The following is a 24,617-nucleotide window of genomic DNA, read 5'->3' on the forward strand; positions in this document are numbered from 1 at the left end:
CTTAATATTAATTATAATCAATTTATAATTAATCAGTAAGATTCTCCGAGTAGCTCCTATATGGTGTGACCTAATAGGATCTGTGTTATGTTGGTAAACAGAGTTAAAACTGTTTTAACTTCTGTTAGTCATGGGTGGCATCTGGCAACACATCATGACCATCCAATTACACAAATGATGCTGTACTGTACAATATCACGATCCAGTAAACAATTTACTTGTGTCAGTTCTTCTGTCTCATAGCTATCAGATCAGTTTTAAGGTAGATATGTGTCATCCTTGTTAACTGTATCTTTTCTTGATCTTGAGTAGATTATCAAATATAATTACTCTTGTAATTATACCGCATGCATATAATCTAACTCTATCAAGGGGCCCAGTGATGCTATAGCTCGTATAGAGATACGAGGGACAAATAGTATTCTTGGCAGACTATCACTTCCTCAGCTAAGTTATATATATGGAAATGCTACCGTTATGGCTGCTTTTTACGGACAGCGTTAGATAACACTTACTCATATATATTTCTTAGTGGGAACGATAAATACCTCATACTGTAGAACTTTGACACTGAATGAAAAACATAAATGACACGAACACAATTCTATTTAATGTTTCATTCGGGGTCTGTCAAATACCATGTTCCTTGAACATGTATCTATGTGATTAAAATGACATCTCGTGTCAGGTGGTTTGTAAAACTTAACCATCTTTCAATCCACATACTAACCTTATAGCGGTAATTAGTGTTCCTGCTAATTACCTTGGTTAGTGACCTTTTAAGATTAAGAGTATATATCATCTATATTATGGAGTTTCACAATTTCAGTCATGAACTCGAAATGATCCATAAATGCAATAATACTCAAGGCAACAAAATGATTTATAAATAAACATTCAATTCATGAACAAAGCTTTATGATTAATTATCGTATTATTGACTTCTAGATTATAACAAACTAACAATAATAACACTAAATTTTTCCATTTAACAGCCTCTATTAGAAAAAAGAAAAGTCCATCCTTTCATTAGAAATAGATGGTACTCCAATGTATGATCCAGTAATTCTCCAAGATCATATTACCTCGTACTACAAAACCTTACTAGGCGCTTCTGATACTAGAATTCTATCATTAAAATCTGACATTTGGAATGATTCTGACAAACTTACACTCTCGCAACAGGGCATACAAGAAAATAAATTTACATTAGATGAAATAAAAACTACTCTCTTCTCTTGCAATCCTTCGAAGGCCCAGATGGCATCTCCTTTTTATTCTACCAAACATATTGGGACTTGGTAAAATCTGACCTTGATCTATTATTCCAATCTTTCTATAACAGAACATTAGATATCTCTAAAATTAATTTAGCTTCTATTTGCCTCATACCTAAGAAATCAAATGCCTCAACCATTAGTAATTTTTGACCTATAAGCCTAATTAATTGTAGCTTTAAGTTAGTCACAAAACTCTTAACAAATAGATTAGGATAGGTAATGGATCCATTAATTGATGATTCTCAAGCAGCCTTTATCAAGGGTAGACTAATAGGAGATAATATAGTTTCGGCTCATGAAGTCCTACATCAAGTTAGATTAACTAAGCAAAAAGGAATTCTCCTTAAACTTGATTTCGAAAAGGCTTTCGATAAAGTCAATTGGGACTACTTAATTGAAACCTTAGCATCAAGAGGATTTGGAAGTTTATTTATAGATTGGATTACAGATATTCTCAAAAGTGGTAGATCTTGTGTTTCTTTTAATGGCAAACTAGGATCTTATTTTTCATGTAAGAAAGGCCTTGGACAAGGTGATCCAATGTCTCCCCTTCTTTTTGACCTTGTGGCAGATACACTAAATAAAATTCTAATGAAAGCCCAATCAGCTGGTTTTATTTCAGGTTTATGTAACTTTACAAACTCAAAAATTCTTAATCTACACTTTGCAGATGACACATTACTTTTTTTAGAAGTTGAACCATTGATGGTAGAACACCTTAAATTCCTGTTGTTAGCTTTTGAATCCACTTCTGGATTAAAAATTAATTTCAATAAAAGTGCATTAGTTCCTTTAAATATCTCAAATGAATTAGCTTCTAACCTAGCTAATCAACTAGGATGCCAATTGTCTTCCCTACCAATTACTTACGTAGGTGTCCCACTACATTGGATAAAACTAAATATAGAGGATTGGCAACCATTAGTTAGTAAAATTGAAAATAAACTCCAGTCTTGGAAAGGTACTTTACTCTCATTAGGAGGTAGAGTAACACTACTGAATTCTGTCATATCATCAATCCCATTGTATTGGCTATCTATCTATAGGATCCCAGTGAAAATAAGACAGAAAATAGACAAAATCAGAAGGAAATTTCTTTGGGCAGGATCAGCCACCTCTATTAGGAAAAAATACCATTTAGTTAAATGGGATCAAGTCTGCCTTAGTAAGCATCAAGGAGGGTTGGGTGTTCTTAATTTAGATAGAATAAATATTTCTCTTCTGGCCAAATGGTACTTTAGATTTAAAGACCCAACATCTGCAGGTAAATGGAAAGATATCTTGATAGACAAGTATGGTCCAACAGGATTAGCAATTAATAGATGCTCTTCATTCTGGTCTGGAATACTATCTCTTAAACATATAGTTGAATTAGGTATAAACAGAACAGTTGGTAATGGCCAAGACACCTTCTTCTGGCTAGATAGATGGGAAGGTGAATGTGTCCTATACTGTGTGTACCCTAATCTCTTCCGTATCTTAATTAATCCTCTAATTACAGTAGCTAGTTTCTTTAGTAATCCTCCTAATATCTCATTACAATTTAATATACAGCTAACGGGTATAGTACTAACAGAGTGGCACAACTTAGTATCTCATTTCTCTTGTTTCCCCATTGCTGCTGGCACGGATAGAATAATATGGAGATGGAATTCATCAGGGCTGTTCACTGTACACTCTCTGTACCAGTGGCTAGAGTATGGGGGCATGAAAAACAATACCTATTCAAACCTTTGGAAAACCAAAATACCCCTCAAAATTAAAATATTCATATGGTTATTAAAGGAAGGTAAAATATTGACCAAAGAAAACCTAATTAAAAAGGGTTGGACTGGTGATCAGAAATGTGTATTTTGTGATTCTTTAGAAACAATTGACCACCTATTTGTACAATGTCCCTTAATAGCTAGAATTTGGTCTTGGTTAGCTGATCATAACAATTTTACCTTCAACTGTAAATAACTCACAGATTTATGGCTATTAGACGCTTGGATACCACTTAAAGACTATTTACTTATTGAATTTATTAGGGCAACCACACTTTGGACTATTTGGTTAGCTAGAAATAATGTTTGTTTTAATAATACCATGATACCCACAGTAGCTTCAATAGGTTCTAAAATTATTTCCTTAACTTCTTTTTGGTGTAAATCAAATTTAGATGATTCTTTTTTTAAATTAACTGTGATACTACCTATGGATACCTCAAATTTGTCTCAGGCAGGCACTATAACCCTATCGGAGACCGATACATCGGAAGGGGGAAGCAATACCTGAGATTTAGAGGAAGAGCCATGTCTTGGACTAGAGGGTCCGACCTTTCTGATTACATACGGGACATAATTGAGTGTGATGCAGTAGATGACTACCTTGCATCCTCTGATCCTACTACACAAAACAGTTCATCTTATGCTAGCTCATCAGTTGCTTTTTAAAACCATCATGAATTTAGTTTCCTATATCCTATTTTATATAATAATCCTCTAAGCAAACTCTTAGCTACTATATGTTGTGGTTTTAGATATCTCCTAACTGCCTCACAATTAGAGATATTTTTATGTTTTTGTTTCATATATGAACTTGCTACTTTGCATGATGTGTAATATTCTCGTTTCAAATGAAACAGGTGGTCTAGTACCACTCTTTTCAAAAAAATCTTTTTAATATGGGACGTGATATGAGTACCCGCACTCTCATCCCTCCATTATTCCTCCAATTTTATTTGTTCAATCTCATCCACATTTCTCATGATCTATAAGGAATTTTGCAAATCTAAAATCACGAACGTCTTCTACGCAATTTTATCTTTCAAATGAGATCCATTATGACATACTTTCGAGCTCGTCATCACACAAGTATTTATACCTCGTCATTTAAGTATTTATACCTAGTATTTTTCACATATGACACTACTGACATTTAAAAGTATTAATATCAAGTATTACAAGTATTTATACCTATGCATGGAAGTATTTATACCTATGTGGTCAACTATTTTTGTTAGAGAAAGGTTGACGCAGGGACGATTAGGGAAATGTGATGCGGAGATGCAGGGTCCACGATTAGGGATAAAATACTTACAAGTATAGGTATAAATACTTGCACGATGAGGTATAAATACTTGCACAATGAGGTATAAATACTTGTGTGACGATGAATCTGAAAGTACGTTATTATGGATCTCATTTGAAAGATAAAATTGCGTAGAATACATTCATGGTTTTAGATTCGCAAAATTCCTCATAGAACGTGAGAAATGTGGAAGATATTGAAAAAAAAAACTCACCTCTAAAAACGTGTATGATTCTTCTCCCATATAGTTTGAGTGGTCCCTCTATATAGTTATATCAAGTTAGACATGCAAGTATTAATATCTTAATTTGCAAGTATTAATTTATTATCTTCCAAGTATTTATACCCATGAATTTAATTAAACTTGGAATATCATAGTGTTATGAATAAATTTAATTAAACTAGTTAGTTAAGTTAGTTTATGAGAAGTTAAAATCTGTTTAAGAGATGGGAGTACAATGCGGGTATTGGAGTGTGAGGATTGAAATAATTATTCTTTTAATATTGTTAGCCCCTTTCCCCCCGAAGTTTCCTTCTAGAAACGAAAAACCCCTTAATTAATACATATTTGTGAAAAAAATGCAAGTTTATAATGGGACTAAACGACAATGAGCGAGACTGTGATACTATGTTACTCGGATACTTTTAATTGGGCCCCGTACAGTATTGGATGCATATTGGATACGAATTCGATACGTCCTGGATACGTCAGTTGATATATCGGATGACGTGGCATACTCTAACTATTTGATAAAGCTCTGATATGGACTGAAACAGGACAATACGGCTCCGATACTAGTTGAAATGGGTCGATACGGCATCAAGCAACACGCTGGACTGGGTCCTGTGAACCGCGCAATGCCAAAAAAAAAATTAGCAGCACCCAAGAATCGAACAAGGGATCTATTGGATAACTACCATATCACTTACCTACTGCACTATCTCACACTTATTTTTCTTAAACTACTGGCTTTTGCATTTAATTTATAATACAAGTTTTAAATTAATAAAATAATTAAAATAAAATATATATAGTAGCTGTATTGTATCTAAGATAATTAAAAATTAGCGTATCGTCGTATCCGATACTATATCCTTACCTATGTTCATGCAGCATAGCTATGATGCTATCCTAAGTGCATATTGATTCATCCCTACTATGAATTGTTTTTATTTTATTTTTTAAGTTCAACCATTAGACATTTTCTCCAAATAAAAATGTATTTATTGATTAAGTTTAACATCTCTTAAATATTTTTTATTAAATAGATAGAAAATCACTTAATCTAAAAATTCTAAATCACTTTTAAAATTTCGAAGAAAATCACTTGATCTAAAGATTCTAAATCATTTAAAAGTAGAAGTAGAAATTTTCTACATATTTAAAAAAAATAGTAATATAAATTATAAATTATTAAATTTAGTTTGTAAGCATGAGCGAATCCAGCAGGAGCCAAAGGAGAACTGCAATCTTCTGACTTTGAACTTTTTATGGAGATCTATAGGTCCATATCAATTTTGTTTTTTCTCAAATTTTATTTGCTCCCATGTGAAATTTTTGTATGTAATTAGGGTAGAATTTAGAGTTGACATTAGAATAAATTCTCTGAATATTGATTAATAATAAGGATTAGAAGTTAGACCATTGAAAATTAGAAATAAGGTATTGAAAATTATAAGTTAGAGTACTGTTTTTTTTTATCTAGTATCCGATTAGTTAATGAATTTAAACCATATTAGCTATCTAAACCCGATTTGTTATAAATAACGGCTCACTTCTTTCTTGCCTCCTGGCATAAATCTTGAATCCGTCCCTATTTGCAAGTATAGTTTCATATAAAGATTATGTTGAACGGTGAATCAAAAAATTTGGACAGTAAAGACAAATTTATTGATTCATCGTACGAACTAATCTGCGCTTTGCATATGTATTTATTTTTTAATACTTTTCTGAGCAGATGAAGATGTAAATATCAGATAGATGTTAAACTTAAATAACAAAATTTGTAACTAAATAGATACGATGAGAATGATTGACTAAATAAGAACTGACGGATATTTGCTGATATGTTGAAAGTGCCGTATAAATAAACATTTTAAAATAATAAAGTAAAAATTCAAAACAACAAAATTAATAACAATATTTTTATCTTATTTGATATTCATGACTGATAATAAGTAATCAATATAATACAAGAGTATTTAACAAAAAAAAATATTTTAAATTTGAGACTAAAATATATCTATATCATTATCTACATCATTTTCATATAGATTCAGATGCAAATACGAATACATATAATTTGTATACTAGTATGAATAAGATATTAAAAATAATTATGCAGATACAAAACACAAATACGATGAATTGCATTTGTACGCCGTATGATGAAAATTCAGTAGTTAGTAACCTTCAATTACTTCTTTTCTTTTTCTGTTTAAATAAAAAAACAATGTATTTTACATTATTCATGTCATTTATTAGCTAGAATATGTTTAATAAAAACAAGAGCTATTTTTTTTTTTATTTCAGTTTCTACTAAAAAAATTTATTAATTTTTGTTAACCCAGCCCCTCTGAAGTACAATCATTGAACTAGGCACCAGAATTATGTTTTTATTTTCAGTGATCCCACTGGAAAAATGGTGCTAATTTAATCTGGCCCCGTCCTAATTTAATTATATTATTATTGAAATTATTTTTTGCAAGTTATATGAGATATATTAGAGTTATGAGGTCCTAATCCGTGATTATGTAACTGTTAATTTTAAGATGTTAGATATGATACGGTTCAATTAATATGAGAAGTTTAGGAAGACTAATGGAACAAACAAACAAAAAGTTTCAAAACCTGTTTGAATTATGTACATAATTGAGGCACTAAGTTTTAATAAACAAAAATTCAGAACATAATGTAATATGGTATTTCTACTTGTAAACAAAGCACAGCATCTTTCATTCCATCTGCATCCATTAAATGGGCTCCATTTCAGGACATAGACATCTGGGCTCTGGCCCCACCCAATCAGGTCCATTTCACTTGTCTTATTCTTTCAATTATTATTTTCTATTTTGTTACTCCATTATTTTCAAGAGAGAATGTTTTTTATGTCAGTTGAGTCCTGCCATAGAAGTTTATACACTCTACATCAGGGGTGCCCCTGAGCCTGATTTTCGAACTACACTGGAACACAATTTTTTTCACTTTCTTCACATTCCAATTCGGAATTACAAAAATCGTGAAATTTACACAGTGACTTGACCTCCTCTTTCATTTGTCTCCTGTCCGCTCACCGCTCTCCTTTTGATTTTGTTGTTCTGGAGTAGGTAACCGAGTGCGGTCAGAGTCAGTCGCACCCTTCTAAAGCATACTCTTAATTTTAATTTAATTATTTGTTTTAAACTAGAAGAAAGAAGTGATGCAAGATTATACAATGGTGTGACCATAGCGGAGTCCAATGTAATCAATCACAGAAGAAGATATATATTGAACTTCAAATCCATCCATGAAATTTAGTGAACACAGCACCCAAGTTCCTTTTTCTAATAAAGAAAGAAAAATATACCAACTTAAGCACCTTTTTATTTGCGGATGAATGATGCCTCTTTTTAATAATTAAAAAATAGAAAGAAAAGAGAATCATGGATTTCATTTGATGTGCTCATAGGCATAGCACACTTAATGATGACGCAAAAAGTGCAAAAAAAGGAAAAGGGATGCTCTTTCTATAACTCACAATCAGATAAGCCAGTTGGAATATTGTTATAAAGTTGGAAATGCCAATTGCATGGCTCTTTTTCATTCACTAGAAATAATGGGTCGTTAAATTTGTTTTCATGACGAGGCGAATGAGATCCCTTTATTTAATTCTTAGTATATATGTATGAATATTTTAAAGCGCATCGAACGGTTTTAGTGCCCATCAAATTGAAAGGTATGTAAACTTAAATTTTGAGTTAAGATTTATAGTGTTTGACGGTCCTGTAAACTTTTAAATTTTGGGTGCCTACATGGCAGTGAATTCAGTACCAACTCTTGGGCTTAGAAATATTAGATTGATAGGCCCAAGACGAGGATGGACCAACTTTCTGATAATTCTCTTGTATTAATATGCCAAGACTTTTATTTTGCTATATTGTGTCCATCTCAAATAGCCTGGCCCAACTGGTTCAAGTGGGCTGAGTATTGACATGTGCTTGGCCCAAATACAGAAAGATGACATGAACCTCGTTGATATTTCCTCCATTAGAGCTTCTGAAGCCTTCTGTTATTCATCCAATAATGAGAATATTATTTTCATAATAGGAGCATATGCCTACCAGTACCAGTACCAGTACCAGATCATTAATCATATGCTGCTGGAGGAGCAACGGCCAGTGAATGGGTAGGTAGGAGTAGGAACCAAAAATTGGTTGGTGGGGTCAAACTGTCAAACCTTACAAATGGGAGAATTAATTTATTATATTGGTATCACGTGAGAAATCAGCATTTACAATTTTAAACGCCTTGTTTGAATAACATTCAAAATTCTTCATGCGTTATTGGACTAACTAATAGAACATCACTATTCATTCGTGCTGAAAATTGATGCTTTTAATGAGCAAAATACTCCATAGAATCTCTCCTGTAACAAATCTCCATTAATGAAAAATAAAATCAACGTTTGCAGAATTATATCATATATGCAAAGAGAACCCTCTTGGTCCTTTAAAATCAACAACATATATAGACTATATATCTTATTTAACAAGTGCAATAACTAAATATAAACTTTCATTTTTGTCAGAGAGCAAAATTGCAGATTTCTCTTTTAATTATTCGGTACTATTGAAAAAAATTGTGGTTAATAATAAGATGTCAGTAAAGTTCAATTGTGGTTAATAATAATATGTCAGTAAAGTTTAATTTCAAAAATCGCGGTACAAGTACAACTAAAAGCTCTTACTATCACTGTATCACAACGAATCACGAAAGAATATTTGAATGGAATATTCTCAATTCCCCAGTTACTCAACCTTCTATTAATAAATGTTTTTTTTTTTATAATGGGAGAGAAATAAAAATTGGCTCTACTCCTTCATGCTCAATCTACAGTTCTTATTTTTTATTTTTTTATATTAAGTCAACTAATCCAATTTAGAAAACTTGTAAGGTGGTGAAAAATATTTGAACGTAAGAAAATATTTAGTTCGGTATAAAAGTGAGATCCGAATGTTTTTAAAAAAAAAAAACCTGCCTGAAGAGCATATTCTTATCGAACAAAAAGTATTGTAATTATTAGAAGAATCATTATTTAGTTTAGTAAAAACTAAACTGGGAGCCACTAAAAAATTTCGAGGCCCTAAATTTTGTACACTAGTTTTTGCCATAAATCGTTGGTAATGGTTGTTTCAACCTACAAACACACCGATAAATTCGCAGTTCATAAATAATTCGACATTTTGTGATTCAGATCAATAATGATATAATTCGAAAATACAATTTTCTATTCAAATATTATATCAAAATATTGATATTAGTAAAAAAAAAAAATTAAATAATAAGTTTCATAAATTTAATGAACAGAACGAAATAAGTATTTTTTTCGTTCAAATAATTTTAAAAAATATTGATAAAATAAGTGGAATATAATACGGGTTATTAGTACTTATTACTACGGTTCCATGCTACAAAAGCAGCAGAAGCCTATAAATGTTACTCGCTGCACAGAATGTTATATGAATTTCTGTTGCAGGAGATGGAGTTTCGCCGACCAAACTCGTCTATCTTTTTTTTTTTTTTTTTTTTGAAATTTTGTGAGTTTCAGTTTGAAAGAGGAGCAAATCGTGCTTTATTTTGGCAGTATTTCCCACTTCCCACCAAACCCAGGCATAGCTACCTCCGCCAAGCTTGGCGACGCGCGCACTGTTATTTCACGCAGCCGCATTTTACTACTTTCCACTTGTCCTTTTAAAACCCGCTCTCATCCTCCTAACGACTCCTATTCTCTCTCTCTCTCTCTCTCTCTCTCTCGTTCTCGCTCGCTCGTATAAAGTACGCCGATCTCGCGATCAAAAGAGAAAGCGCGAGTAACTCCGCCTTGATCTCACCTCCCATTGCGAAAATCAGCTCCCCTGGTTTCTCTGATCGATTCGCTTTCGGGTTTCTGTTTCGATCTCCTGATCTTCTTCCTTTGGAGGTGTTTTGATTCAGGTTCTAGAACTTTCTCAGCTGTTCATCTTCTTCCTACTATGCACTACGTTTCTTTATTACATTCTGTGTGTTCGTAATTATAGTATATGATATAATCTGGTGATTTGGGGGTCTGGGATGCGGATGGGTGATTCGATGAATTTGGTTTATTTCACTGTGCCATGAATGTTTAACTTTACAAAAAAAGTAAATGTTACACCGCTAATAGTTTTAGGAACTATTTATTTGCTTGAATTTCCTATTTTCATCCTATTGGGAGGTTTAATGCTTTAATATTGTTATTTTATGATATAACCCCAATTTGGGCGTCATATTTTTTGAAAAAAATTATCAGGTGACACTTACTTACCAATCAGAGCTTACCTATTTCATTATTGTAATCACAGATGACAATACATTTACAAGTTTGGAATGCACTAAGCATTTTTTTGTCAAATTGAAGTACTTAGTCAGCTTTAATTGTGCTCTTGCTCGTATTGTCAGATAGGAATGGCCGCCACTACATCTCATGGCACCCTCGGGTCTTTACAGCCATGTTATCTCAGCAAATGTTCCCCATTTCAAAAGAGAAGTGCCATGATTTTCATGACAAAGTTTGAAAAAGCAACCGGATTTGTCACAAGGTCGGTTTATAACCAGAGATTTGGCACAATTCGTGTGTTGAGCTCGGCTTCTCCAGTTATTGACCCAGTTCAACTGCCGTCCAATGGCAGTTCTGATGGCTACAGGAAGAAATCAAGTAATAATAATTCTTTTCATTATGAAATATTTCATGCATTAAGTATATATCTTGTGAGAGTGTTGGTATAGATGCTATATTTGTTGTTTTACTTTTTCTTAGCCTGGTACCAAACCAATTTGACCTTACGCAGATTTCTCTTATACCTGATATGTTTTTTCATATTTGCATGTATCAGTACTGTTATTAACCTTTAAGATTGAGTGCATGCAATGCCAATTGAGATTCATGTATCATGCTACTGCTACCAGTAGATAGTGGTGCAAGATCGGTCGAAAAAGCTGTTATGAACTCTAATCTATTTAATCAAACAACAAACCAATAAAAAAAAAAAAATGAAAAAAAAATGATATATTGTTCTTGCAGGTGAGAGTGCGCTTATCCTGATCCGGCATGGTGAGTCATTATGGAATGAGAAAAACCTGTTCACAGGATGTGTCGATGTGCCACTGACGCAAAAAGGGATAGAGGAGGCAATAGAGGCCGGGAAGAGGATAACTAACATCCCAGTAGACATGATCTTCACCTCTGATTTGATTCGTGCTCAGATGACCGCCATGCTTGCCATGACTCAGCATCGCCACAAGAAGGTCCTTTTCTCTTTCTTTCTTGAATCAGACGGACTGACAAGTGTATATTAATTCGAATTTGCTAAAAGTACTTGGTTGTTGTCAGAATTCTTAGTGCGTACCATGATTTGTGGTAGTTTCTAGAAATTCAAATAAGTTAAGCTTATGGCATGCATTGGAGCAAAGTAAACAAAGAGTCGACCAGTTCACCTCCTTTTTACTTATATTACTCTAATGTTGTTCCCATTTATTCAAAACATGACCTAAGTGCTTGGTTAAAGGGAAGAATATGAAATGAATATGGTATTGTGCAATAATAGTTAAAGTGATATATTTGTCAAGAAACAAAGTAATTCTAGAGAACAAGAATTATCTGTGAGGATCTTATCTCTCCATTTGAAGTTGGTTCACTTAATAGTCAACATCTGTGAATTATATTCTGAATCTGTGAAATTGGTTTCTTATATTATTTTGTAGGTTCCAATTATTGCACATAATGAGAGTGCACGGGCAGAGGCCTGGAGTGAGATTTGTAGTGAAGAAACCAAGAATGAATCCATCCCTGTCATAACTGCTTGGCAATTGAATGAGAGAATGTGAGTATGCTTTGTACTATATCTCAGACCAGATCAAGTAAAAATGTTAATATTTCAATTAAAGGGGAAATTATGAAATGATACTCTGCTGAGCTCGTTAGCAAAGATTGCGGCAATTTAAAATCTTTCAGAGAGCAACCATTAAAAGCTAACTCATTTACTTATATGTTTTTTTATTAATTTATTGATCATCTATTGTACTTCTGTTTGTTTTGATCAACCCTTGTGATTTTCTGGTTTATTATTAACTCTCTTTTTTTTTATCAAAGGTGATGGCACTCTTTTAATTCTGAAGTGGTCTCAGTTATTTTAATTCATTTTGGTACTAACTACTAATCATTTCAGACTTTCAAAACGCCTAAACAGATTCTCAGGAAAAACTTGGAACTTAAAATTTCAGTCTCTAAGCAAACAAAAACTCTGTTTTTTTTTTTTTTTTCAAGAACAGTTATGTCAAAAACATTGTAAACGAGTAAAAAGGGAATAAATAAATAAATTCAAGGCCGATATTGCACTTTCGCAAATTTAGAATATTGCTCTACTTCAATTAATTCTTGATTTTGTAAAACCTCGGAATATAGGTATGGGGAGTTACAAGGACTAAACAAGCAAGAGACTGCCCAAAAATTCGGCACGGAGAAGGTGCATGAGTGGCGGCGCAGCTATGACATCCCTCCGCCAAATGGTGAGAGCCTCGAAATGTGTGCCAAAAGAGCAGTTGCATACTTCCAAGATCAGGTAAAACGTCTCTAAATTCATTACTAAGTTGCTCACCTTTGGTAATATTTTTATTTCCATTCTAAGTTCTGGGATGGTAATTGCAGTTAGCACTTTTGCACGAGTATGCAACTGTCATTCAAATGGAATTTAGTTCACGCATATCATTAATGCAATTGATAGTCTTTGATAATATCATCGTAATTGGTGATATTAATATCGTCATCAGTGTTTGCGACATCATACAACCACGTCATCCATCCATTTTTAAACATATTTTAACCTTAGGACCAAAACGGGACCTTTAAAAATAGAAGACTTTTTCCCAAAAAAGGTGATTCTTTATGAACCATTCATGTGATTGTGTGTAGAATTAATTATGTTAATTTTAAACTTAATTTTTGATAACTTATTGACAGATCGAACCCCAACTTATGGAAGGGAAGAATGTGTTGATTGCCGCACACGGGAATTCCCTTAGATCCATCATAATGTATCTTGATAAGCTAACATCGGACGAGGTAGGTGCTATTTCAATACAAATGAAGATGAAAATATATCCTCATTTTAATGTTGGTATGTAGTATGGATGTTCCTAATTTATAGGGAATTTTGAAATTTTTGAGGTTTCATGGAATAATAAGCAAGCGGAAAAGAATATTCTTTTGAGTTCATTTAGATTATAAAATTAATTCGGCTAAGTCAAGGTTTTTTTTAATCTTAGGTTATAAGCCTCGAGCTTTCAACGGGCATTCCAATGCTTTACATATTTAAAGAAGGCACATTTATTAGACGAGGGAGCCCCCCGAGACCCAATGAAGCCAGTGTTTATGCTTTTAGCAAGGTATGTCTTCTCTGTATATATTTCACAATTGGTCCCTGAAGTAGCACCCCTTTCCCAATTTAGACCCTTCAATTTTAAAATTCTTGTTCAGGCCCTGACCATTTAATTGGAATCCGCAATCATGCCTGATGAGAAATTCATGCTGACTATGACTTGTGATCACTTTTAGCTGGGAAATTATCTCCAGGAAGAAAATGGCATGAATTGGAATTTGTAGGGACCAATCTGGGAACTTAAAAAAAATTAGGAACTATAACATGAATTGGGCAATAGTCAGAGGGAATTTTGTGTAATTTACCAGATTTTAAACTTGCCATCATCACGTTTTGTGAAGTCCCTGAAGTATTATAACTGAATGGCTTGAGATAGTATGAACCATTGGTGTAAATATTTTCATAGCATGAAATTGTAGTGGAAATACATGAGAGGAATGATTTAACGTGAAATTTATCCCTTTTCTTTTTATTTTTGAAATGCAGAAATTGGCTCATTATAGAGAGAAGTTGGACAATATGACGCTGTGAAACATTGGAAAAAAATTCCAATATGCAACAGTTGACTGTCCTTTTGGTTATTTGTAAGAATGTTTTAGCGAAGTTTACTAGTAGAAATATGATGCAATAGATGCAGTAACTTCCTTGGTGTAGGAAGAATATATGATTGTCATATTTAGATGAATCAGTACTTTTGTTTGCTTTTTGTTGAACTGCACCAATGCTAATTAAAAATTGGGCATTCATGAGGCCTTCTGAAGTGAAAAAGGCATGTTTGGTACATGAAATATTGAATTTCTCCTTTTTAAGTATATAGATTCTTTAGGCACTGGTTTTCTCAGAGTACATGATTTAGGTTTCGTAGTTTATCTTTAACACAACATATTGATAGCCATCATTTGTACAAATAAAAGGACTGGAATTTAGAGATGACAAACCACAACACAACTTGAATGATAACTGGATCTGAATTCTAACTGATATGATATTCAACCTGAATTTGACTATATCTGAACCTGATTGGATGGCAGCCTAAACCCAACTAGACTCAAATTTGAACTTGATATGGCATTTTAACTCTCTCAAATCCAACTTATGAGGTAGTTTGGGCCTAAAAAACTCTATTGCGACTCCAAAACCAATTTTATAATAGTCGAAACAACCGGAGTATTCTGTTCGATTAACGTGATATCCAAGCTGCTTGAGTGGAATCGTGAAGGATCGAAGACTTGAAATAGTTCAAGCATGAAATGATGATCCGAGGCTCCAGACAATCAAAATTCAATAATCCAGAATCCAAAATGTGATTCTTTCCTACTCCAATCCAACTCATCGAGACTTGAGAAAGACCTAACTCGTAAATGAAAAAGAGAAATAGTCCTATGTGATGTTTTGCATCATGCAAAATAGGTGCTAAACCTTTTGTTGAGCAAAATAGACCTACTATGTGATTTTAGGGTAATGTTAGGTACAAATATGGGATAGCTGTAGGCTAGGCAGGTGATGATGGTATTTCCTTTGGCAATCCTTCTGTGTTCCTTATATATTCTAGAGTGCATCCAAACGTACTCTATAAATTTTGTAAATTTTTTAGACTATTCTCGAAATCGCAATAGGGATAGGTAATATTAAGTATCACTATTTCAAAACATAAATAAATATTTTCTCTGTTTGTTTTTGAAACTCCACTTAAAGGGGACAGCAAGTCATTTACATTTTTGTTGCTCATCATATTTGTAAGATTTTCTTGGAATTTTATGAATGAAAAAGTTTTCAATATTTATATTCTATTTTTGCATGAAAAATATTTCCATTATAAATTTGGGAAAGCCCAACAATTTTATACTTTGATAGGTAGCACCTAACCTGATAACAATTTTTATGAGCTCACCCCTCGAGATATCCCCAATACAGGTTTTGGAACACACAATACATTCTCGGATGTCATAAAATATACACATATTACAGTATAAAATTACCTATTTCAACCGAATATTATTATCGACAGTTAACAAACAATTTAAAGAGTCGTTTTTCAAACTCTCCCCAAAAAATACACTACAATATTCCAGATTAAAATCGTCCGTTTCAAAATGCACACTTTCGACTTACTAAGCATCCAGAGCAACTTATAAAAGATGACTCCGTAAAAGTTGAAAGAACATTCCAATTTATAAATCTAGGTTATTTTTCTATATACCCTTCATAATTACAATTTCTTATTTTTCAAACCCTTTAATATAATGCATCTGTTATTAAAACCAAAATAAAATAAAATTAATAGTAATTGAACTGTACATATTAACCGTCTGCCGCTGCCATCAATAAGGTTAGTTTCATCAATTGACAGACAGGCAGTAAGTATGTATAGCTCAACTAGTGTTAAATTAATTTTGTTAGTTCTAACAAAAAATATGAAAGACAGAATAGTTCAAGGGACATATACAATATATTAAAGAGTTTTAGTAAGAAATTGAAAAGGCCAGAGAAGATTAACCCATTAATCTAATATCCTGCAATCAAGCCAAACAAATGGAAATCACACAACCAACACCCATAGCTACCTCGGTTTAACAAACAGACTGGTGCAACATAGATATTCGCATTTGCGTAAAACAGAAAAGATTATTAACCCCAGTTTGTTTTGACATAAAACAATCAAACAAGCAAAAGCAAGCATGACCTCTTTTGACATCAATAATATTAAAACAAAAAGTTAAACTACCACACCGTAAAAAAAAGAAAGATGATAATATACTCTCAGCAATCACTGCAATCACCCGTAAACACAACAAAAGGATAATCAACTCCTCTCCCTTCCATTCCATGGCTCTTAAGTGCAATAATGCAACACAGACGTGTATAAAAATAATCTATAATTCAACATAAATTGCCCCCTCATTCTGATTTTTCAAAAATACTTGAATTGGCTTCTTAGTTCAAATGCACTCTCCTGCAAAGCAAATTAGCATCATTTTTTATTAGTCCCACTACCCAAATTGCATAACCTCCTTGATAATCAGTTACATTATTAGAACTCTAAAAGTGAAAAAAAAAAGACACTGCTCCACATCAGCTGTCATAATAGATAGCATTTATTTGATAAGAATAACTTGTAACAATTAATCACAATTAATAAATCACCCACTTATAAACTCTTCATCCACTCACTTTCAACAACAATTCCGTTTCAAAGATGCACATGTATATTATACTATTATAAAAAAATGGATATGCTTTCCATTTTCATAAACAAATCTTAAATGAGGCCATACCAACTAGTTCAAAATTGTTTTAAGCTTAGAAAGTTGCGCTTCCGGGAGGGGGAAGCTTCACAACCTTCCCTACAGCTACAGTTTTCCCTGAAAGAAAATTCAATGGAAAAATAAATAAATGAAAATATTTAGTTCCTAAAAAATTAATTTATTCATTCTATTTAGTTCCTACAAAATCATTTTATTCATTCTATCTTGTTCCTAAAAAATCATTTGATTCATTCTATTTAGTTCCTCTTCAATCATTTTTTTCATTCTATTTAGATCCTAAATAATCATTTTATTTATTCTATTTAGTTAAAAATCATTTTATTCATTCTATCTTGCCTAAAAAGCATTTTATTCATTCTATTTAGTTAGCCAATAGAACGGAACATATCAAACCGCTGGATTCCTTTTTTACCTTCGGTTCGAAGGGTGAACCTTCCAAGCTGAGGAAAATCAGAGAAATTTTCAATGCATATCAAATTGTTCACCTGTACTTGTTTGTACAATTAAAAGCACAAAAAATAGTAAACATCATGAGCATTTATAACCTTTAGCCAATATAATATAAACACTAATTTTTTGTTCGTCCAAGAAAAAAGTCTAACCTGGACACAACAAACAACAACAGCACCATTTTTAACAAAAAGAGGCTTTCTTTTGGCCTTTTTTTTCTTTGGGTCATCTTTTTTTCTCTTGGTGTCAATCTCTTCTATCAGCTCCACTATTTCACACTCCTCTACTACTGAGTGGATATGCAGCACAGCATTATATCCTGCGGTGAATATAGCCTTTTTCACAAAACAAAAATATTGCACTATTTAGTTTTCTTTTTTATAATAGAATTAAAATTCAAAACTAAAAGAACATACAACAAATATAAGAGAATAAATTAACAGAAAGGTAGGCCTACATTGTCAAGTAACTCTAGGATCTGCAACTGAGCATGAAATTCAGAAACAGCTGACACCGGGTTAGCTGCAGGCACCAAACAAGACTAGTTAGTCAAAATAAAACAATAATACTCGATGCAACTAAAAAAAATTAGAAAGAGGGCACATGAAGAGATATAAAGAGAGTACATGGTGTTCCAATATTTTCTCAATTCTATTACTAAAGTATACATTGCAACACTCTGCGGGGCACATATAAATAGGCTTCAGACACTAAGACTTACCATAAACTAAAACAAAATACAATTAAACATAAATCCTGACCAACATACTAGAATATCCAAAATTTTAAATAAATCAGACATAACAAAAGTACTAGAAAAGACACAAACCAACTGCACTGCACTGCTAGACAATATATCATTTTTAACCCAAATAAAAAATGACAACCAGAGTTTCACAAATTAACAACAAACATTTCTTCAATCACACTCCTCCACAGGTCACCCATAGACAGTTCATATGAACTTACAAATAAAGACAAACATTTCTTTGGCTCTTTTTATTTAATTCTAACTTAAAATAATATTAAGTATGAATGCAAAATATGTCAACATTTAATGGAAAATAATCTTTTTGTATCAGCATAATCTAATTGGAACTAATCCAACATATTTGTAACTAATTACAAAATGAAAAATGTAATAAAAATGGTGAATGCTTGGTGAAGTGTGAAAAAGTGTTAGAGAGAGAGAGAGAGCGTACAAATGCTAGAGAGCACAAAACCAGATAGAACATCCTCTTCTTCAATGCCAGACAACTTGACCCTCACATTCTCTGCAGGGCCCGCTTGTCTGACTTCATTTTCATCACAGTATATCGATAGTACCTTCACATTTGCCTGTTTTCTAATAACTTAGCCTTAATTGCTACACAAGTCAGGAAAAAAAAACAAATTCAAAATAACTGCACAATACTTTATTTGGCATGACGAGTAAGCTGTCTCCTTTCTTGATTGTACCACATTCCATCTTTCCCATCACAACAGTTCCCATATCCTTGTATTTATCCATTATCGGCATCCTGAATTTCAAAATTAAATGAAATGAGTAGGAGCAAAGCAAATGGCACAAAAAAAGCAAAAGTGAGCTTAAGAAAGGATGTTAGGAAGGCCAGAATTCCTTTCATTTGTGTCTGAAAGAAATTACATTTTTGGTGAATATAAATTATGAGTAGAACTAGGGTGTTATTAAGCTTCAAAACCTATCGGATTGACTTCGGACGACGAATCCAAACTGTCGAAACCAATCTACTTCACGAGTGATGCGTTTACATGCAAATTTATAAATTTTCGAACTGATTTAGTATAAGGTCAATAGTAAAAAAAGAAGGTTTATAAGTTCATTTTAATGCGTTCATTTTTCACCATTTTTTTTAATGTTTGACTTTATACTAAATTAATTATAAAATTTATAAATCATGCATGTAAACGCACCGCTCATGAAGTAGATTGGTTTCAATGGTTTGGATTCATTGTTTGAAGCCAATCCGATAGGTTTTTGGAGTTGAGCTCACTAAGGAGTTGATGAGCTTAAGAACACTCTAGTTCTACACAAATTATATTATGTTCTGATTTCTGTTTACATGTCAGTTTAGTTTTACATGTACATAAACAGGATTCTGGTAAAATACAGTAGGAATTACAAACTACAGTAGGCAAACAAATATAATAAAGATAATAAAAAATTAAAGTAGGAAGGACATATTAAATACCTTACTGGGCCTTTAGGGTCTCTCAAGGGAACCTCAATTTTGTCTAAGGCCTCAAAAAGGCATGGCCCATCATACCAATCGCATGTTTTCTTGTCTAATCGGTCTTTAATATTAAACCCCATCAAACCAGAGATAGGCAGGAATTGCACATCTGTTGTTTAAAATGCATTGAGAATAAATCAAACGCATGATAAGAGACTCATAAAATACCAAGATTTGATGATCATACATGCTTCTATGAAACTACTTTAGGTTAGTTTAATGATGCTACCTTTTTTGACATTATAACCAGAAGTCTTGAGGAAAGGAGTCATCTTCGATTCTATCTCATCATATCTAAATTGAAAAACAGGAATGCATCACACACTAATAAAATGCGAAGGTAGAACAGAATGGACAAAAAATGACGAAAATAACCTTGACTTGGCCCAGTTAACAGTAGGATCATCCATCTTATTAATCACCACAACTAATTTGGAAACACCAAGTGTTTTGGCAAGAAGCACATGTTCCCTTGTCTGGCCACCCTTTTCATATCCTGTCTCAAATTCACCTTTTCTCGCAGATATGACCTTCATTGAAAAAGAAAAAAAATGGGTAATTAGGTTAAATGTTCAAGCATCAATGTATATACACACGCATGCATGTGCACACACATTTATGCTCAATCATAAAACAAGTAATAACCGATTGAATAAACAAACATATAGAATATATGCTCACCAAAACACCAATATCAGCTTGGGACGCACCGCTTATCATGTTAGGCACATAGCTCTTGTGTCCCTGAATAAAAAGACCAGAAAAGTAAGACTTTGTTTTTATTTACTGCTTCTGTTACATAAAAACTAGTAAGAAGCAGCACTTGCCGCCCTTGCTCAAATTCTGGTTACAGTTTGCATTCACAATAAGGGCAATATTTAAAAGTAACATAAAGAGAATAACAAAACAAGGATAAGAGATAGAATTACTGGGGCATCGAGAATAGTGAATCTCGTGCTGTCCGTCTCAAAGTGGGCCCTCCCTACCTCAACAGTTTTGCCCTAGAGTAATGTAATTTAAAAATAAAAAGAAAAGAAACTCTGTCATACATATAACTATATAAGATATGCAATCATTTTAACAAATCAAAATGGCTTGCAGGATTTAAAAACAATACCTTGGCACGTTCTTCCTCGTTAGTATCCATAATATATGCCATATACCTACAAAACCATTAAAACATCAATTGCCTTGCAGTTCTTTAATAAAAAAACAAGGTAATTGATTTTAAAAATATAATAAAAGCGCACCAACTCTCTCTGCTTTTATCTTTAGCTTCCTTCTCATACTTTTGAATTGTTCTGTCATCCACTTGACCGCTTAAGAAAAGTATTTGACCTCCAGTTGTTGACTTACCAGCATCTGCACAGATAGAAACAAGTAAAACAAAGAAAGGATGTGGGTCTGTCTGTCTGCAGGGGCAGATCTTAATGTAACCCAAATGGTGCCCTATGGTTTAAATTTTTTAATTATATATATCGAAATTTAATTGATTTTTTTTTCCTTAAGTTCTCATATACTTCAGCCCCCTCATAAAATATCAAATTTGTGCTTGTAGCCTAGTGGTTGTGGAGATTTGGGTTCAAATCCCACTTACCACACATTAAAGTAACTAACCAACATGGGTTCAAATACCCCCCCCCCCCCCCTCCCCCCCGGAAAGTACAGAAAGTAACTTACCAACATGCCCAATGAAAACAACATTCAAGTGCCTCTTTTTGTTCTCTTCATTATCTTCTTCTTTTTCTGGTTCCTCAACAGGTACCACTTCTTTCGCCTTCCCTGACAAAAATTGGAATAGAAATTTTGTAAACAGCACTAACTGTAAAGGAAGAAAAGCTTGCTGATATCACATTATATTCCTGTAATATTGTCATATTGGAAAAGAACACTATAATTTCTCATACTTCCGATTAACATCCCAACATCCTTAAGGTATTTTATAGATTTAATACTGAGCTTTCAGCGAGTAAAACATGGCAAAATTTTCCTAATCTTTTTTCAACAACTCAACTATACGTCATTGAATTGAAGCCAATTTACACACAAGCTTGGACCCTAAGATAAAGATGTAGTTTGCTAAAATTTACCAACTACAGCGCACAAGAATAAAACTTTACTAAAGTGTGCCAAACTGTCACAAAATTCATACAATATTCATTCAATTACACTATCATAGAGATTTGTTCTCAATTGTATTTCAAAGAACAAAAGTCCATTGTAGTAAAACTCAATTAAACAACTAACCTTTTGTTCCCAACTCCATGGAGTGAACGCCATCCTCAATTTCCTTTATATCTGGCAAAACTAATGCATAACTGATGTCAGAAGATGAAAAACCTAGATCGTTTCATGAATGTTGCCATATGCTATGAGGGAGAATCAAGCCTACAGTGCATCTTATGATAACGATATATCATTGCAAACATACTGAGAAAGACCATCATGCACTTTCGATGCGTCAGAAGGGGGTGAAATGCATTTGCTCACATTGCCCATAATTTAGAAATGGCAGTAAAACACAGCCAGTCTTTATAATCTTTCAACTGACTCGTTGAAATGTATACACTTATAGCTAAATAACCAATTTTATGATGTAAAAAAAAAAATACAAAGACCAGAATACAATTGAAAAAGTTCAAATTGTGAGCAACATAAAAACCGCTAACAAGAGCTTCCTGTCAGACAGTATTTTTATGACAAAATATAATCAGCACTTATAATTAGTACCAATATCCATATACACGTGCAATAACATATTGTTGTGCACAAAAGAAATTGGCGAACAAACCCATGCCTACTACTTAGCTTCTGTACTTTTTGGAAACTAACACAAAACATGTATGCAGAGAAGTAACTACAATTCCTCAAGTTAAAAAGGTCTTTTACCAGGTTCAAAAAATTACAAATGATAACCAACTGAAGTACTCCTATAGATATCAATTGAGCTAATACTAAATAACTTAATCCGAAACGAAACAGATACAAAACAAATGCTAGGGAATTATGTAATTCCAACAGATCTCAGTTGGTACAACACAACACAATTTTAGAGGAATTACAACAAATTATTGAAGAAATCTATGACAATCATACCTTCAGGTGCAGTCGAGTCACTTTTGTCAATCTCCATTGCATCATCTAGTGGATCACTGATGGTAACGGAAGGTTGTTCAGGCTCTGACATTAATTAGAACGTTTGATTTGCTACCTGAAGAAATTTCAACCAATAACAAACACTTAATTATTTACTTTGAAGGCTATATTTGTTAGTCGAAGCATAGCAGTATGTATGTTTCAGGTAGAATCACTTCTTTTGTTTTGCCTTCATGCAAGGTCTTTAATTGAATTGGTGCTTTAATTATAATACCCTTTACCAGTAGATAATATCAGCCTGTACCAGCAGTAATGTTACTTACTACCTGACCAAAATAACATTATCTAAGCTATGTAATACCTGTTTAAAGACTTAATATAGAGCAACAATATCACCTAAAATTGACACCAGAAACCTACTTCATGCTGACAACAAAAGAGAGGATACCCTTTACCAGTAGATGATATCACCCTGTACCAGCGGTAATGTTACTTACTACCTTACTATAACATTATCTAAACTATGTAATTATACCTGTTTAAGGACTTTATTTAGCAATAATGTCACCTAAAATTGGCAGTAGAATCCCTATTTCATGCTAACAGCAAATGAGAGGAAGGAAAGAAATTTACCACACCAACAGGTCTAGCACTCGAGAGAGGAAGAGAGAGAACCTTTGCTGCTTAGTGGCAGGAGAACTCCCAAGGGTCCACCGTCGGCTGAGAGATTTTATAGCGGAGGCGAACTACCGGAGCAGGAGAAGAGAAGCGAGATTGAGATCGAGAGAGAGAGAGAGAGGCGAGAGACGAGAGACGATGAGATGAGACTAGGGTTAGTAAGGGTGTAGTTGATCAACGGTGTAGATCGAAGCTAAAAATGAACGGTACAGATTGACGGTTACAAACAAACGGTCCAGATAAAAACTTTCTGTTTTGCATAAACTAGGCTAACAAATTGGGCCTGAAAATTCCATAGCTTATGTATTTTGTCGAGCTGGTAAAATTCACTTGTTTTCTGATTGGGCTCACTTAATATTTTTTAAGTATTTATAAAATATATTTTGTTCAGATTTTAAACACGTAACTTTTCATATAAAAAAACATTGTTATTTGTCACTAGATCAAAAACTATATAGTTATCAATTTAATTACAACTTGTTTTAGAAAGAGTCAAATTCAGTTTGAATTCAAATTGTTAATGATTCGATCTTGATAACACAATTGTTGATGTTTCAAGATTGATTGTATTTATCGAACCTGCAACGAAGCAGCTGTGATTTGGGGGTGACCATTGAAGTCGCGAATTTGATTAAAGAAGAAGAGAGTTCGAGTAGCGCAGTCAGAGCTCAAGGGCAGGGAGGAGTGAAGGAGGAGTCTGACAAAGGAGTCCTGTTAATTGAAAAGAGTCCCAAAGTCACGAATTGCTTTGCCTTTGATGACCGGGCCTCACATGTGCAGAAACGAAGGGAAAATAGAGAAGAGACACGAGAGGATGAAGAGCCAATTGTTCATCAACAGTGTCAGTAGTCTATTATGAATTGGTTATGCCA

The 24,617-nt window shown here is 33.3% G+C and overlaps 2 protein-coding genes across 10 annotated transcripts; one reads left to right on the top strand and one right to left on the bottom strand.

The window, feature by feature from the left end:
• Window positions 1-10,222: 10,222 nt before the first annotated feature.
• LOC144565947 (2,3-bisphosphoglycerate-dependent phosphoglycerate mutase 1-like) lies at window positions 10,223-14,791 on the top strand. 2 transcript variants are annotated; one of them, XM_078315793.1, is made up of 8 exons: window positions 10,223-10,545; window positions 11,029-11,284; window positions 11,651-11,874; window positions 12,331-12,449; window positions 13,031-13,187; window positions 13,586-13,687; window positions 13,891-14,010; window positions 14,490-14,791. In XM_078315793.1, the coding sequence occupies exons 2-8, from the start codon at window positions 11,035-11,037 to the stop codon at window positions 14,532-14,534; spliced, it is 1,017 nt and encodes a 338-aa protein (XP_078171919.1). In that variant the 5' UTR covers window positions 10,223-10,545; window positions 11,029-11,034; the 3' UTR covers window positions 14,535-14,791. The 2 variants fall into 2 exon arrangements, with proteins under 2 accessions (XP_078171919.1, XP_078171920.1); XM_078315794.1 differs by having other exon boundaries at window positions 10,255-10,545; window positions 11,033-11,284.
• Window positions 14,792-16,682: 1,891 nt separating this feature from the next.
• Window positions 16,683-23,941, bottom strand: LOC144565948 (Translation elongation factor EF1A/initiation factor IF2gamma family protein). Of its 8 annotated transcripts, none has more exons than XM_078315802.1 (18): window positions 23,743-23,941; window positions 23,068-23,182; window positions 22,219-22,269; window positions 21,652-21,753; window positions 21,222-21,333; window positions 21,089-21,134; window positions 20,901-20,972; window positions 20,653-20,715; window positions 20,347-20,501; window positions 20,201-20,265; window positions 19,930-20,080; window positions 19,134-19,239; window positions 18,922-19,057; window positions 18,177-18,241; window positions 17,872-18,054; window positions 17,682-17,754; window positions 17,279-17,365; window positions 16,683-16,956 (listed from the first exon to the last, which is right to left on the bottom strand). In XM_078315802.1, the coding sequence occupies exons 2-17, from the start codon at window positions 23,156-23,158 to the stop codon at window positions 17,304-17,306; spliced, it is 1,533 nt and encodes a 510-aa protein (XP_078171928.1). In that variant the 5' UTR covers window positions 23,159-23,182; window positions 23,743-23,941; the 3' UTR covers window positions 16,683-16,956; window positions 17,279-17,303. The 8 variants fall into 8 exon arrangements, with proteins under 8 accessions (XP_078171928.1, XP_078171923.1, XP_078171927.1 ...); XM_078315797.1 differs by having other exon boundaries at window positions 22,219-22,278; window positions 23,743-23,900; XM_078315801.1 differs by having other exon boundaries at window positions 23,068-23,178; window positions 23,701-23,892.
• Window positions 23,942-24,617: the final 676 nt, after the last annotated feature.

Source organism: Carex rostrata, chromosome 15, assembly GCF_964058835.1.
Source record: "Carex rostrata chromosome 15, lpCarRost1.2, whole genome shotgun sequence".
Taxonomy (NCBI): Eukaryota; Viridiplantae; Streptophyta; class Magnoliopsida; order Poales; family Cyperaceae; genus Carex; species Carex rostrata.

What these genes read in the sequence shown, in the direction of transcription:
- LOC144565948 (XM_078315797.1), bottom strand. Translation starts at nt 23,158, where the DNA reads ATGTCAGAGCCTGAACAACCTTCCGTTACCATCAGTGATCCACTAGAT. An exon ending in TCACTATTCTCGATGCCCCA is followed by an intron (nt 20,716 to 20,900) that starts GTAATTCTATCT and finishes CTTTTTATTCAG; the next exon opens with GGACACAAGAGCTATGTGCC. An exon ending in GTTCACCCTTCGAACCGAAG is followed by an intron (nt 17,366 to 17,681) that starts GTAAAAAAGGAA and finishes ATTTTCTTTCAG; the next exon opens with GGAAAACTGTAGCTGTAGGG.
- LOC144565947 (XM_078315793.1), top strand. Translation starts at nt 11,035, where the DNA reads ATGGCCGCCACTACATCTCATGGCACCCTCGGGTCTTTACAGCCATGT. An exon ending in CTCAGCATCGCCACAAGAAG is followed by an intron (nt 11,875 to 12,330) that starts GTCCTTTTCTCT and finishes ATTATTTTGTAG; the next exon opens with GTTCCAATTATTGCACATAA. An exon ending in TTGCATACTTCCAAGATCAG is followed by an intron (nt 13,188 to 13,585) that starts GTAAAACGTCTC and finishes ACTTATTGACAG; the next exon opens with ATCGAACCCCAACTTATGGA.